Source organism: Odontomachus brunneus, unplaced genomic scaffold, assembly GCF_010583005.1.
Source record: "Odontomachus brunneus isolate Ranch 3 - 2012 unplaced genomic scaffold, Obru_v1 Obru_scaffold_117, whole genome shotgun sequence".
Taxonomy (NCBI): domain Eukaryota; kingdom Metazoa; phylum Arthropoda; class Insecta; order Hymenoptera; family Formicidae; genus Odontomachus; species Odontomachus brunneus.
Window position 1 is genome coordinate 832,856 of NW_022639567.1, and position 17,277 is coordinate 850,132.

The 17,277-nt window shown below is 38.8% G+C and overlaps 2 protein-coding genes across 3 annotated transcripts in view; one reads left to right on the forward strand and one right to left on the reverse strand.

Annotated features, from left to right (window-relative positions):
- The window catches only part of LOC116849470 (retinal homeobox protein Rx1-like), a 127,470-nt gene that overhangs the window by 80,187 nt on the left and 30,006 nt on the right, over positions 1-17,277 (reverse strand). For both annotated transcript variants that reach the window (XM_032826639.1, XM_032826640.1), the window contains exon 2: positions 4,269-4,501. In XM_032826639.1, the coding sequence (XP_032682530.1) occupies positions 4,269-4,501 (233 nt within the window). The remainder of the gene's footprint in view (positions 1-4,268; positions 4,502-17,277) is intronic.
- The window catches only part of LOC116849468 (kynurenine/alpha-aminoadipate aminotransferase, mitochondrial-like), a 129,124-nt gene that overhangs the window by 20,574 nt on the left and 91,273 nt on the right, over positions 1-17,277 (forward strand). The window lies entirely within an intron of this gene.

Below are 17,277 nucleotides of genomic sequence, written 5' to 3' on the forward strand. Positions count from 1 at the left end.
TATATATATATATATATATATATATATATATATATATATATATATATAATTTATACACCTGAAATGATAAATGAAATACATTTAAAAGTTACACACGCGAAATTGTGTTTGCAGACGCGTTTACGCGCGATCATTACGCCGCGTCCCGGCGAGAGATGATCCTTACTCTCACGAAGATCGCCGCGCACGCTTATTACAACATTTCCGGAGGGGGACGATGTTGTTACAACGCTCACGACTTAATTTCACACTACCTCCGAGATTGAGAGCCGGGCGTTACGGCGCGCGATATCGCGAGAGATTGCGAGTCCTAACATATCGCGCCCATTCCGCCTCCTTAACAACGCATCGATGCTCATTACACGCTTTATTACCTCTGCCGACGCGCCTTATTATCGAGGCAATAATTTCTCGTGATAACGCGCATAAGTACGCAGCGCATTCACCGTTCATCGTGCGGCTTCCTCGTTCTCTCTCGTGCGTCACGCGTGAAATTATACCGTACCACTACCGACACCCGTGGGGCAAAGCGATAAGCGAAATATTTTCATCCTTCCCTCTCTCCTCCACTCACTCCACTTCCCACATATCCATCCCTCTACACGCTTTCACAATACGATTAGTCATTTGTTTAAAGTTCTTTTTTGTAGCCAACTTACTTCCTCGATCGCTTATCTGCCATCTATTCGACGGAGCGAGAAAAGAAGGGGAAGGGTGAATTATAGACTGAGCGTATTACCAGCGACATGCTTATCTCGCGATACGAACCGCTTGTTAATTACGAAATGAAAGCTGCTCCGGCTCTTCGACGCGGATCCAACGAAAGAGGGCAAAGAACGGACGGGAGGGAGGGAGGGGAGAGCGGGGGTAGGCGATGGCGTTTGCTCGTTCTTACCTCGGCCGCTTCTCTAAATCGTCACTTACTCTTCTCCGAGGCATCGGCCGTTCATAATCCACTTAAGACGCGAACGGTAATTCCCATGTTTCTTGCATTGCGTGTTTAATGGTAACCCTAACGAGCCGAATGCCCACGACACTACGAATTAGTACGGTCGCCTCGATAAAGCCTTAATTGCAATCGACGTGTAATCTTGACCATCGCCGGCAGGCAGGCAGGCAGGCAGGCGAGAGCCTTTCGCGCGGCAGTGGAAACTCAAGGCGGGCGCCTCGGTAAAAATCAATTCCGCGCTCGAGAAGGTAAGAGAGAAGGAAAAGGAAAGAGGAAAAAAACAGAGAAAGAGAGAGAGAAAGAGAGAAAAAAGAGAAAAAGAAGCAGGTGCTCGTAAGGCCGCCGGTCGAGTTATTATCCCAACCGTGTTGCCGTGAGCCCCGCCCAATAACGTAGCAAGGTGGCGACGACGGAGCCGGGACTCTGTGATTTTTTTTCTCTCCTTTTCCTCTTTTTCTCTCGCGGACTTCCTCATTGGCTCTCTTAGTTTTAATCCTCTTCCGTCCGAGGGGCGGAATGCATTCGGAAAAATGAAATTATCGATATCGCGCGCGTTCCCTCTTCCTTCTCTCTTCCCTCTTCAACCCCCTAATTGCAAACTGCGTGTAATAACGCGGGTGCAAGCACAGCCGGTCTACGTCAGCCGGTTGCCTCAAAGCATGCTTAATAACTGCATTTAATATATATGCTTACGCACTATTATTATTTTCTGCAATTATTATCGCGAGAGGTTACACGCTGCCTCGAGTTTCGCCTTGATTCGAGACTCGTTCGATCCTCACGGCGATTTTACTCCGCGCAGAAGGTAGCGACTTGCCGTGCATTCGGCGGAAGTGAAATCAAGCTACCTCAGAAAAATTCGCGAATACAACTGCACCGCGCGCTACATCAAACTCTTAACGTAGGAACCAAAACAGTTCGGCTTTCATGATGTAACACGATATTTAATAACGAAGACTTTGCATTCTTTTGGTTACATTAATGAAGCAAGCACACTGCATTGAATTCATCATTAAGCTTTCATCATGTAATAATATCAATTTGTTATTATATTGATATAGCAACTAATTTGATAAATATTACACTCGGTTTCTGATATTAAATTTTACATGATATATTGCTCTAATCAAATTTGTATAATTTGTAATTTGTATTTGTGTAATTTGTAATTTGTAATTTGTATAATTGCTTTTGCATTTCTATTTCGACACTCTCTGTAATAAGTGTAAATGCTGTACTAGCTATTCGTAAGGGATGTAACCTTTACACGAAGAAAGAGTTTTACCGTAAAAATTACTATAAGAATTTGTAACCGAGGAATAGGTTGGTATTCTGCAGTATAATTGATCCTTTCTGAATAATATACTTTTATTTTATATGTCCTATTTATATCTTAGGAACTGAAATATGCTGTTTTGCATATTTTTAGCGGAATTTACTATATTCTTCAGATCAATCTTATCTTACTGACAATATATTCTCGCCTGCACTACTACGAACTTAGTAAAATTGGAGAGAATTTACACGAAAAGAAACTATAATATTTTCTCTGCGTACAAATCGACTGATAAAGTTGCTATCAAATACACCTGTATATCTAAAAAGAATCGACAACGGACAAAAGAATCGGCATCTCACACTTTATTTACGTAATATTGACTCTGACATCTTCTGGATCAATGACTGGCTTTTGGCGCGGGAATCCTTAGGCGATATCAATGAAGAGAAGGAAAAAGGACGTTTTTTTATGGCGAGAGGGAAGGAGAGAGAAAGAGAGAAAGAAGAATGGAGGAACACCTTGAAATTTAGGTTCTGCTTCTCTGTGGAATCGCAGTAACCACCGTAGCTGCGGCACTGGTCGTACACGCCGCTCGGCAAGCGTGCCCCTGGGAGTCTAATCGATGCATCGTCGCACGCGACTGCGTGCTTTTATCGCTGTCACGCACATAATTAATTTAATTTAGTTTAATACGCCGGCCCAGAGCGCCAGGCAGCGATTGCCGTTCCGATTGTTTGCACGGAAACGCCAGCGTTATCCCGAGCCGTTCGACGAACATGACGTTCGTATTCGTCAAATTTCGATTCCACGGAGGAAAATACATTATGTATGCGTGCGTGTAGCGCAGATTCCCGGCTAAATATGTAAAACACGGCTTCTTGTGTCGTGAGCAAAATGACATACGTGCCCGACCGTAACTTTCATGCACTCCTTGACACGCGTCTCTCTTTCGTCGCTCCGTCGTCGCGGGATTGCTAATTATCGTTAATTACAGACGAGACTGATAGAAATATCGGTTACTCGTTGACGTGATTAACTCTAACAGGACTCGATGCCGCTTCATTAAACGAGACCTCCGCGAGATATTAGTAAAAACTTTTCCTTCCACGTTTTTTAAGAAGATATCTTTCTTCCTATTTTCGTGCAGTTATACCCAGATAGACTTTCACGATTATCACGACAATCGATAGCAGAAACTTTACAATTATATTTATGAGGCAAATTTATTGCATTGAATTAATTATGAGAGTTACATCATACAACGATGTGAAAATGCGCTGTTATATTGATTCGGTTACATATTTACTAAGGGTTGCACTCAAATTTTCATATTACATTTGTAACTTTGCATAACATAGGTCTGCATCAATAGTCATTTGAAACTTGTCTCAAGTGAGATATTCAGATTTGAATCTAGAATCATATGCGACTTTTTTAAATTAAATTGCAATTAATAAAAGTACTAATAATTGAGTACTAATAATATTGGTTCCTAATCCTTGATATTTTTATTATTTTAGTTTTTAAATACGAATCTATATTAATCTATATAGAATATATGTATATATTCAATATATATGTATGTATATATAAAGTTTAAATATATATTCGTATTTAAAGAATTAGACAGATTTAGGTAGCAGTATCCAGACATTGATTTTTACCCTACAAATGCAATATCTCATGAATACTGTATAATTCAAATAAAATAAAATGAAAAACTTTGGTATAATTTGTAATTTAGATCTGAGTATTCTACGTGAGTCAAATTTCAAGTAGGGACTATCGTATATTACGAGCCGTACAGTTTTGAGCTAGTCTTGATCATTCTTTTCGCGTTTTTATTTCGTCATTCATGAGATATACGAGTGCCATACGAAGCACTGATAAGTGATGCAACCTTGGCAAATCGACTAATAAATACGCTTGCCAAACTTACGTGAGCTCGTCTATCTGGGTACTTTCGCACCTGCGAAATCATACAAGGAAGAAAGAAACGACGCATTCGGTCGACCTGTGTTCGGCGAGTGTGTGACTCACCTGGACACGAACTTCCGGAAGGTTGACCTTCATGGCGAGCTCCTCCCTGGAGTAGACGTCCGGGTAGTGGGACTTCTCGAACGCCCGCTCGAGCTCGTGCAGCTGGTAGGTCGTGAAGGTCGTCCGGTTGCGACGGTGCTTCTTCTTGCCCCCGTTGCCGTTTATGTCGTCCCCGCAGCCCGCGCCGAGTTCCTCGTCGCTGCCGCCGCCGGTGGAGTTGCAGCTGTTCTCACCTGGAAGCCGCGAGTGAAACGGAGAGAGAGAGCGCAAGAGAGAGAGAGAGAGAGAGAGAGAGAGAGAGAGAGGGATAGATAGAGTTGGTCAGGTCTCCTCGGAAACGGTCGTTACGGGTAATAGGAGCGGTAATGGTGATCGATTTATCCGGAGTCGCAGCTATTACCCCCATTATGTGCGCATAATAGTAGCTATTAGAAGTGCTGTAACGCGTGGCCGCTTGGAATTGCACGCCCACGTGCACACGTGCGTGCGTGAGTGAGTGCTTGCGTGCGTGCGTGAGTGCGTATAGTATACGCGCGAATTCAGAGTCGCACATTAAAACGTCATTCGCGCCTGGGCTTCTTTTCTCCCTATTTTTGCCTTTTTCGCCGCGACGTGCGTGAGCGAAATACGATGCGCGCGCGCGCGCGCACGCTACGCCTCGTCGGATGTTAAAGAGACAGGGTGGATTAATTAGAGTGTTCGACGTTTAATGCGCGCGCTGCTTGACGCTGATTACGGTTCAATGTGTGCGAGCGAGTTACCTCTCTCGTCGAACGAGAGCATGCACGAGGTATCGGTTTTCACATTTCCTCGTGACGATACAGCAATTTCAAAATGAACTTGCGGCGAAAGGAAGAGAGAGAGAGAGAGAGAGAGAGAGAGAGAGAAAGAGAGAGAGAAAAAGTAAGGGAGAGAAATAAAATGTGTATCAGTGATAACAACGTGCAAGATGTGCCATTATAGGAGTTAATAAATGTTTTGATGGTCTCAAGCGTTTTACATGATTTTATAAGGATATAAGAAAATGATTTGTGCAATCCTTTCTTCGAGCTTGGCAATTATTTAAGAAAACTATTCGCGCCTGGATTTCTTTCCTTTCTATAATAAATGTCCGACACCTATTTTGTTTGTGATATTATCGCGATTTAAAAACTGCATTACGATTATTAGGAACAAAGTTGTCATATGATATGACTTACGTCACTTATGGATACTTTATAAAGATTGCACGGACCATTTATGCGCGAAAATAGCACAGCCTTAAGGGATGCTGAAGATGAAAATTTTACCGACAGAATACTAACATTCTTAAACAAAATTGACGTCGTATTAAACGTCGTATTTAAAGTTACGTTGTATAGAATTACAAATGCTTTTACACAATAAAAATATATGCAAAAATAAATAGGAACATTACTCAATATGTGATAACAACGAAAAAAAAATTAAATGTAAAATCTCAAGCTGTCAGCGTAATATTTGCTAAATTCAAAAGTAGTTTGTATATACCGAAAGAGTGGATATTCCAAACAAAAAAATTTTTTAAAATATCGCTATACCTTCTGAATTCAGATGTTTAATAATATTCGGAGAGTTTGCAGAAAGATTTCTACACATGCATTATTAGGTTTTTCGCTGAATATGATAATACAACACATATTTATGTATATTTATGTAAGTTCTGTATGTATAAAAAATACGAATAGGATAGTGTAATTGTATTGATAATCGTCTCTATGTTATCGATATTTTTGGAATTCGCTATCGACTTCAGCATCCCTTAATGGAATTAATTACGGTTGTTTTCACTATAGTTTCTTCCACTTAGTTTCTCCGAATACTTTCAGAAACAGATGTAGACCACAGAATATAGAATCTTGTTTTAGCAACGAGGGAAATCTTACACGATAGAAAACATTACGGAAGGGTAAATTGTTACGCTTGCACGGAAGCAATTGGATCCATCCAATCACTCTGTGTAATCACTAGTTGAAGAGATTTCAACGCTACTAGCCAATCAATATTTTATTAATAAAATCGTTTAAAATGACCAAACAGAATAATTTTGCAACAATAGCAGTGAGATGAAATTTGTTAATGTCATAATACGTAATCATTTTTTATTTTAAAAGAAGTACAAAATAAAAGTTGTGGGACATTCATTTGATAAATACTAATGATAAAAAAAATATACAAACAACTATATATATACATATACATACATACATACATACGTACATATATATATACATATATATACATAGTATATAGATACAAAAATATATATAATATCAATAAAAAAAGATATAAAAAAATATATATACATATAAAATAAAAATAAAAAAAATATATAAATATAAAATATGTATTCGTTATTGTATTTAATATATATTTGACTTTGTTTAATTTGAATTGGAAATAATGATAGATGTGTTATGTTAAAATAAAGAATATGTGAATCTAGAAATCAATACAGAAGTGACTTTATGAGGTTATTTCAGATTCAGCACTAATTTATTACGTGCATGTAAGGTTGCCATATTTTCACTCTTATATTGTTTATTTCACGAGTATTCTCTATCAAAAGATTTAGATTTTCCTTCAACCAGACGGCAAATTTGTGTAATATTTCATTGAAATATATTTAAATATTCATTTTATTATGATTATTTTTCAAACTTATACGTTATATATATGGAGAGAATATTATAGTTTTTTTCATGTAAATTATATAAATTATTTTCAACTTTACTATGTTTTTAGTAGTCTAGGAATAGACTGTCAGTAGTCCATCTTGCTGAAAAACACGGTAAATTTCGTTGGTAACATACCAGATTTCACAAGAAAAGTAGCAAATGTTTTATAATGGCATATTTCAGTTCCTAAAATATAACATGAAATGAAAGGATAGTCAATTACCGCTGAACGTCGATCTATTTCTCGGTTATAAAATCCTACAATAATTTTTATTATAAAATTCTTTCCATGTACAAATATCTCAAACTGGAAGAAGGCGGTCATAGTATAGAGGTTCTATATATTGCACAATACGAATTTCCTTAAATATCTCGGGCGACGATATGGTAAAGACATTGAAATTACTGTTACGCATTGTTAGTTTGATCAACTTTTGCATGATGCACATGTTACACGCACATATATATTACAGGTTTACCTTTTACCTCGGTAATGAAATTGAAAATTTAAACGAACCATCGAGGCCTCCGCTCGTATCTCTAATTAAGATTATAAAGGACAAATGCGAGCAGGACGTGATTCACATTCTCGAGTTACAGCTGCAATTAATCCCCGTCGGATACGTCCTCACACGTCGCGCATGACCTCACTCATCTCCAAGCGCTCGCTTCGTGACGTCTCTCGGAAGGACTCGTCTAATCGTTCTATCCCGAGATAAATTGAACAATCGCTGTAAGTGCGCGCCAACACGCACCCCTTTTTTCTGCCTGTGTGACAGGGGGAGGGGAGAGGAGGAGGCGTGCAAGCACCGGTCGGCTGCATTTGTAAGGTCCTATCGTTCCGTCGCCGCTTATCCGGCGCTTTATTAAGGCGACGACTACGTTGCCGCGTCGTTATCGTTAACGAAAGGAACAACGGGCGACGCCGAGTAACAGAGCGAGGATTTACTTACGCCGCCGTGCGATCACGCGATCATTTTCATTGCAAATAACATCCGCGATGGGCATTCCGGCCGTATTTGTCGGGAAGGTGGCCACCGTTCATGCCGCCGCTATTTCGGTCGTGGTCTAATCGATTTAAGCGCGGAATTAATTGTCGGATCCCGACTACGATACGTCGTCGTCGTCGTCGTGCTGCCGCGAGCGAACGAGCGCGCGCTCGTTGCTTAATTATTTCACTGTCAAAGTGCAGGCGCATTGCGATGAGAAGATTTGCATCGGCGACGAGACGGCGAGAGTAACGCGCACGCGCGCGATCCTCGGCAAGCCTGATCGGTACAGACGGACGATTAAAGGCTGCAACACTTTTCCTGGATGAGTTTTACAACGCGTATCCGATAGGAGAGAATTCGTTTTCAGTAAAATTCTCAAGAGATATCTAGATAGGTAGAGGTATGTGTATGTGTGAATTTGATGATAACTTTGTTGTCAATTTGTAAAGGTTGCGTCCTTTATGAGTGCTTCACATGAGTGCACTTGTTACGTAGAAAAATTAAATGGAAAAGCGGAAAAAATGATAATTACACAGGCCCACAATTTAAAAAAAGTTGTCTGTGCTGGGGGTCTGACTAGGTGTACTATACGTATTTTAGGCTGCTGAATCCAAATCCAGATTTGCTCCATCATCCTTGAATTTCCCGGAAAATCGAGGAAATCGTGAAAAGGAGCAGATATCCAGGTTTTTACGGAGACATATATTCAAGAAAAATTCTAGAGTGACGAATAACCCCACAACCAACGTTGAAAATACATTATGTACTTCAACATGGAAAACGAATCATTGTACACATCCCCTTACGGGGTAGTTGTCATCGTCTCGAACATCCTCTGAAGCAGCAGGATTTATCTGATCGACGATCATATATTGTAGAATTGATATTTCGAATAGAAAAAAGACTTCATCTCGTGGACAGTAACATGAATGTGACCATGATAGGGCACGCACAGATTAGATTTTCTAATCTATGCGATGTTAAAGGATTGATGGGTGAACTAAAACCGAATATGTATGATAGTATATGGGTTATTGGGTTATTGGGTTGTTCTAGTCATCAGATGTTGAAGTACATAATGTATTTTCAACGTTGGTTGTGGGGTTATAGAGTTATTCGTCACTCTAGAATTTTCCTTGAATACATGTCTCCGTAAAAACATGGATATCTGCTCCTTTTCACGATTTCCTCGATTTTCCGGGAAATTCAAGGGTGATGGAGCAAATCTGACACCGGATTTGGATTCAGCAGCCCAAAATACGTATAGTACACCTAGTCAGACCCCCAGCACAGACAACTTTTTTTAAATTGTGAGCCTGTGTTATTTGCTCAAGATAGTATCCCACGCAAAATGAAATATGACATCGAAATCCAAGTGTAATTTTTAATAAATTCGTAGCTACATCAGTACAACAAAAAATTTACGTTATTGCAAAATATAAACTTAATGATTAATTTAATACAATATATTATTAAGTAATAAGTCTAACTTAAAAAAACGTAGTTTTGTGATTTCTATCATTGATTGTCTCACGTTGTGATAATATCTGTTTGGTTAATGTCTTAGCGACCTTTATGATTATATTATGATGTGAGACAAAGTATAAAGGAACTTTACAATATTTTAAATAGTATTTATGAAACAAATAATATTTATGAAAAGAATGCGCCGGATTAATCATTACATTTACACTACACAATAATATAATTCTTGTGTATATTGATGCAATTACAAATTTATTAAAAAGTATACTCAGATTTTTATATTGAATAATATGTTGAATAATATAATACTGTGAGCAAATTCTCAAGATTTTTTTTGTATTTCTATTTTGTCATCCTATGTGATAAATATGAGCGCCGTATTGGACACTCATAAAGGATATGCAATCTTTACAAATGGAATAGTAAACCCAGATAAGCAGATGCACACAAATTTGGCAGTTTTACTGGTTGATTTGTAAAACACAAGATAGATAAAGAAAAAGATAGCGAATAAGAAATACATTATAATCTACAACATAATTTACAACATAATCAGTAGTGTACAATTTCTTGCTCGCTATCTTTTTTTTCTTGTTTACTATCTTTCTTTTGCTCAAGATTTAAGTTAGAAAGAGATAAAGAGAAAGAAACAGCTAACAAAGAGCACATTGTAGATCAAGCTGAAAGGTTGCGTCTCTTATGAGCGGTGCATATAGCATCATATAGAATATCGGAATAAAGATATGAGAAGAAAAAAATTGATTAAAATTTGCTCAACCCAATATACAAAATGAATATCTATATAAAACCTTGAATAAATCTGTAGTCGTATCAGTATAACAAAAATTCACATTATTGCATGATGCAAGCTTAATGATTAATTCAGCACAGTATATTTAGGTCGTAAAAATATAATTAATAGAATTAATAGAGTTTCACTCATTGAGACTGTCTGACTGGCATTTCTATCTCAGATTTCGAGAGCTCCGAATCACAAAAATAGCGCAAAGTTTCGAGAAAGCTCGGAACTTAAAGCCTTTCAGAGTTTCGAGCTTTTCAAATATCCCATCTCTACAAACGAGACCCGCAGCGCTATCAGATCAATTTTAATCTATCTGTCGAGAATATATCGTGCACATGCTTAATTTGTACGGTGACACACGGTGTCATAGAGTAACGCTTGGATTCTTTTTTCCCTACTTGGACGTCGTGTCGAATTAAAGCGTCTGACTTCGTGATAATCACCTACTCAGGTCTGGACAAATTTGCTTATTGGACACAAGATACGAACTCATCGGGGAAAAAAGTTGCGATCTTCAATTATTCAACTATACGATATCGCGTGTTCCCTCACGTACTCATTCTCAACCGGAAACAGGCGTGCGATTTTTTTTTCTTGCACGACGTAAACGGACAGACACACGTGCGTGGAAACGATGTCGAGGAAGGGCTTGGTCGTTTCGCCGGAGAACTCGCGTATCCACCATTCGCGTATCACCGTACACGCTTCTTTCGCCTTTTCCCCTCCCCGCCCCCGCCGCGCGTATAAATTACAATTTCCTCGCGTGAATTACACGATCGTCGTCGGACCGTACAATTTCGCGGATTAAATCGTTAAGTGAGTAATCGCACGTGTAATTTGCGGGCGCTTTGCATCGGCTCTCGCCACGGGAGGAACCCGAGGCGCGTTTGACGCGCGGCGCTTCCAACGAGTCATTACGCTATCTCTCTCTCCTTGTAAATTACACGTTTCGGAAAGTCGATGATCGTTCGCGGCCGGCGTGTGCGCCCAATCGGCGCCCGCGTTATTTTCACCGTCGCGGCAATATCGTCCGAAGAGCTGAACGGTTTTTACCGATCTCCACGCCCTCTCTTGCGCCCCCTTCCCGACTCCTCACTCTTCACCAATTCCTCTGAATTTCTTCATTACGCCGAATTGTCGAGCAAATATCGATATTCGCGTATCCCGCGCAAATATCTCATCTCTGTCGCTTTAATTCGACACGACGTCTAAGTAGGGAAAAAAGAATCCAACCGTTACTCTCTGACACCGTGTGTCACCGTGTGTACAAATTAAACATGTGCACGATATATTCACGACAGATAGATTAAGATTGATCTGATAGCGCTGCGACTCTCGTTTGTAGAGATGGGATATTTGAAAAGCTCGAAACTCTGAAAGGTTTGAGGTTCCGAGCTTTCTCGAAACTTTGCACTATTTTTGTGATTCGGAGCTCTCGAAACCTGAGATAGAAATGCCAGTTTAGGGATGCAACAGCACGTTGCAGCATGTGGAAAGGAGACTAGACTAGCAGACTAGACCGGGAAAGAGTTTGGATGTTAGTGTTTTTAAACAAAAATCTTGACTAAATATTTTAAGTAGTTCAGTGATGATGATCGGTAAAAACTCTAAAAAATTCAAAATTTTATCTAGTTTTAGTTTTTTCATATTCAAAAATAATTATTTTTATCTAGTCTCTATATAATTAATAAATATTCTATCTAGTTATGTTTAATTAATATTATATCTAATTGTGTGTGTCTAATAGATATTCAAAACTTGATTTTTTGAAAAAAAATTTTGCTGAGTTTTTAGTTCCTGACCAAAAATACTCCTTTTGGCAATTGTGCGTTAAAATGTTGAAATATTTACTTTTTTATTGAACAATATAATTATATAAGAACTCATTTTATGCACAATTATCTCTTTTTATTAATTCTTTTTTAATAATTAGCATTTCAGGTTTGCACTGTTTCAAATTTCAAGAGTTTCGAGAGTTTCTCGAGGCTTCACAAAGTTTCAGATTCGAGTCTCGAGGATTTAAAAATTAGGCTTTAATCCATCCGTACACGTTTGCTCCTCATGAGTCCAGTGAACCAGCGAGTAGACGAGAATTGACGCGAGCGATTCGCTCGCGAAGAATAGAAACGAATAAGACGCTCCCGAATACGGCCGGCCTCCCTCCCGTCGCAGTTCCTCTCCTGCCCCCCCGCCCGCAAAATTAATACAATATATACGTTACACAACGTGGAGAGCGCGTCGCACACCGGGGCGAACTATTACGCGATCATTTTCCCTGCAAATTACATCCATCCCCGGCGCTGCGGTTACTCGTCGACGAACGCCCGATCAAACCTCGCATTATTCCCGTCCCCGAGTGTAATATCGTCCAAGAAACCGAACAGCGTCACCGACGAAGAGATTGATCCTGCGGGACCGCGGCAGCAAATAGGTATTTTCCACCGTACACCCTACTAACCCCTCCCCCCTTCCGCCCACTCTGTGTTTGCCTCTCTGTTCGTCCCCTTTCTCTCCGTCTTCCCCGCAGCCGTTGCCGCCGTATAAGTGCCGACCTCACCCCGCGGATCGGTCCTGTCGCCGTAGCGATCGGTAAGTTTCTCTCTTGGCCGGAATCTTGAGAGAGGTTCCGTCTGATATACATATATTTATACATATATATGCGAATGCATATATATATATATATGTATATGTATATATTCAGGTACTCTCATTAACTGCATAATTAACCTTCTCTCGCGTCGCAGCGTAGCACATTAGATCGAATTGTGGAGGGGTAATCGGCTGGCTCAATGGCGGCGGATTCGCGTACACTTGCGCGAATGTGCGCAGCCGCTGGCATGGCACGCATCTACAATCATCCACGCACACACGCACGCACGCACGCACGCACACACGCGCATACGCGTGCGATCGGGCGCTTATCCCGGCGTATAGCTTCCTCGCGAGAGGCTTCGCCCGGCGCTAACCAACAGCCTAATAACCTCGCCTTGGCTGATGATTGACGCGCGCCTGTACCGGCTAATTATCAACAACAATCAATAATGGCCCCCCGAGAATGCCGACGCTACCGTCCCGCTGCGCCCGCACCTCCTCCTTCGCCTACAACTCCTACACTTCCTCCTTCTCCTCGGCGTTACTCCCCCTCCGATCCTTTTGGTTCCCTCGCGATTCCACCCTTTTCTTAGTCTCCCCCCTTTCTCCCGCACTATCTCCGTCGGCGTGAACCGGCTAAGTCTGCTCTAAATCGTCGGCGGCCTCTTCTTCTTTAAAAGGGTAAATCTATCTATTCACACTGTGTGTGTGCCAGAGAAAAAAATATCTAAAAAAAATTAGAAATATTTATTCGTACAATACTGATAACATATTTGCTTCTACCATTATACATGTTTTTACGTTGAGAAAAAAGTTTCTTTCTCAAATATATATAATAAAATATATATAATATTTTCCTAAGATACATCGTTTCGTAAAAGCAATTGTTTATTCTATGTTTATGTAAGGAAAAGGATATAGATTTAAATGAACGTGTTATTTGTACTCGCCAAATAAATATTTTTTATTTTTCAGATATTTTTTTCTCAGTGTGGACAATGACGAATCATATGACATCGGGAATAACGATTCTCGAGTCAAAAGGTTTCCAAACTTCGAGAGAAATTTTGGTCAGAAATGATTGCCGTAATTTTTCTTGAGTCCGCGATAATTTTAAGATTTTTTTTGGGCCGTGCAATAATTTCTCTTAGAACTTGTTGGTTTAGAATTAAAGAGTTTAACGATCATGCCCCTTGTTCCTCCATTTCTCGTGTGTTTGACTTTCTGTGTTAAATTTTTAATACGTTTGTATATCAATTTAACATATCGTCGTTGTGTTATTTTGACTATTTTATGTTGAGTTCGCCATTTCTAAGTATTGAAACAATATAATAGGGTCCAATTATTAGTTAATTTTCGATATATTATTTTGTATTATCTGTTTACAAATTTATTTTTGTAAAATTAATAAAAAATAAGAGTAAATTGATTGGAATATGTCAAATTTAATATACAATTTTGACAGTGCAATTCTTACGAGGAAATTGCGGAAATATCGCGGATCTTCCTGCACGATAGAAAGCATTTAGTATTTGTGTTGAAGTCGTTCCATGTAGAAATTTTCGTGTGGAACTTTTGACGTATTCGTGTGTTAAATTAACATATTGTTGTTGTGTTATTTTGACTATTCTGCGTTGAGTTCATAATTCGCCATTTCTAAGTGCTAAAATAACACAATAGTGTCCAAGTGTTAAATTTTGTGTTAATTTGCGACAAATTATTGGTGTCATTTGTTTACATATTTGCCTTATGCTAAATTAACAAAAAAAAATATTGTGGACCGATTGGAAGTGTGTCAAATTCGACACAATTTTGACGATGTGTTTCGTACTGACCACTCAGGATCACAGAAATTGCGAATGATTGGTGGATGCATTGTGGCCGACAATTATTAGTTAATATAAGCCGTCTTTCCGGCAGACGTGCTACCATGCGTGCGTGTCGGAAGTTTATCCGTGTGCAACACTCTGTCAAGTTTCAACCGACACCCGATATGCAAGTTTGCACGCAGAAGTTTCGTGTCACCATTCTGGCGTTTATACTCCAATAGACATTTGTTTGAAATGAAGATATATCTCGAAAACCTCAATATATTCGGGAAATGCTGTATTATAATGTAACCGTATTATAATGTTCAATAATCGTTGATTAGATTTACACGTTAATCAACACACGAAATTTACGCAAAATCTGGGCCGGAGGATTGCCACCTCTGTAATATTTATCCTTTATATCCGGGCAGACTATGTTTATGACACAGAGGGACAAAGTTGTAAAAGCGAACATATTTCAGGCACATTAGTTTTTACATTCTTTTGGTTTTTATAAAGACCAAAAAATTCACGTGAAGAATTAATACGAATAAAGTCTATTACCCGTATAATTTTTGCAAAAAGTCACCGAAAATTAAAGGAATACGTTAATTTTTTTTTTCCATATAAAAACATGTAGTATGTATTTATGATACAGTTGAATAACAACATGTTTTTTACTTGAACTTTACGTTTTTATATAGCGTATTTATTTTATATTATTTCTAGGTTTTCAATTTTTATCTTTGAGTCAAACTGTGCCTATCATTTCGAATACTTAAAGTACATGTATACAAAAATTGAGATTTTTTATATTATTTTACATTATTTTTTCATTATCTTTTCCAATATTGTAAAAATAGCAACATAATATATTTTCATAACAGCGCGGATTAAAATGCTCCCAAGTAGCAGGATGATGTCAAATGACGTTTTAATGACACGTTAATGACGTCTCTAACGTCATCAATTCGCCATTGATACGTTATCACGTTTGCACTTTAAAAAGAAATATAAATTTTGATACAAACTCTGAATCTCAATATTACAAATTGCTTGTGATCACTTTTAGATGCAATTTAAATTAATTCGTAATTTATTTTTAATTTTTTCATTGTTTTTTAAATATGTCCAATATATCTTTTACCCTCCGCGTACAATTATTTTTTTTAGATATGCAGTACAATTAGTACTGAGAAAAAATTTTTGAAAATTTACTTATGCGATATAAAATTTATTTCCGTGAGATAAAGTTTATTCCTATGAGAATTAAGATTTATTTCTACGAATAAATAAAGTTTATTTCTATGAATAAACTTTATATCCTATATAATATATAAATTTTCATGTTTTGCTTTCTCAGTGTGGATTTATCAAATTCAGGGAGACTCTGAACTATCATAACTTTATTGAAAATCAATATTTTTCGACACATTTTTCTCCAAAAGTATAGAAAAAAGCTTCAGTTATAAGTAGTAGCTCAATAAAATAAAAATCTAGCAATAGATGTGCGCTATTTTCAAATTATCTCAGACCCCTTACAAAAATTGCTGAACGATCAAATATTTGTTTGAGTCTCACAGACCCAACATAGCACGCGGAAGGATAAATTTTAAATATAACAAAAATATAACAAATATAACAAAAAAAGTATGAATTTCATTTAACATACAAGTGAAGTGGAGTTCAGCCAAGTTTGCTTGGGCAAATAAGAATTAAATGACTGTGAACGGACGACGGAAACGTGTGCAGAAGGCTTCCTCGCCCCGAGATGATTTTGATCGAATCATATTTGTCAAATCGTCCACATATACGGGGAACAATTGAAACGGGCGAAGGACAAGGCCGAAACATCCACGCGCTTATATTGTTTGCGCGCGAGACGACGATTGCTCCGCATGGATATTCACGGAAGCGGATTTCTCTGATGGGGGTAGGCATGTACTGCACGTCTGATTCGAATAACTGGATGCCTCGTGTATACGCGCGCGGATACGTCTGCGCAATAATTGGTTTCGGTCGGGACAGAGTAACCATCGTGATTAAATCCTACGAGACAGGTGCAGTAGAGTGGCGGAGCGCCGTCGCTCTTACTACTTGCCGCCCTGTTATATCGAGGGTGTACGGAGTATATCGTCGGGGAACGACCTGCATTTTCGTGGATTAAACGCGACACTGTGCCCGGAAAGTGAAAGTTTACGATATTATCCGCGAGAGCCGGGATCGGGATTGACTCGAGGCGGTTGAGAGGGCCGAAGAGGACGGTCACTTTTGCGAACACGTTGCGGAAATTCACCTGGCATTTCGCGTGACAAATTTCTGTCCAAGCGGAGTGCAAAAGCCCTGATGTAGGGTAAAGCACTCAATTATTGAGATCTCCCTCAGTCATTAACACTCTTGAAAAACCTGGTTTTTCCTGGGATCACACCCAAAAAAATATAACCTCATTTTTGGCAGAATCTTCTTATACAAGATGGGTCAGATAAAGTGTTACAGATTGATATTACAGAACAGATGCATTATTTGAAAAAGTCTCAGACAAAAGTTATAAAATTTCAAACATAAAATGATAATTATGATGACAATGAAATATTTTTTTCAATGTTATTTCAAGGTCTAGATTTGAGAAAA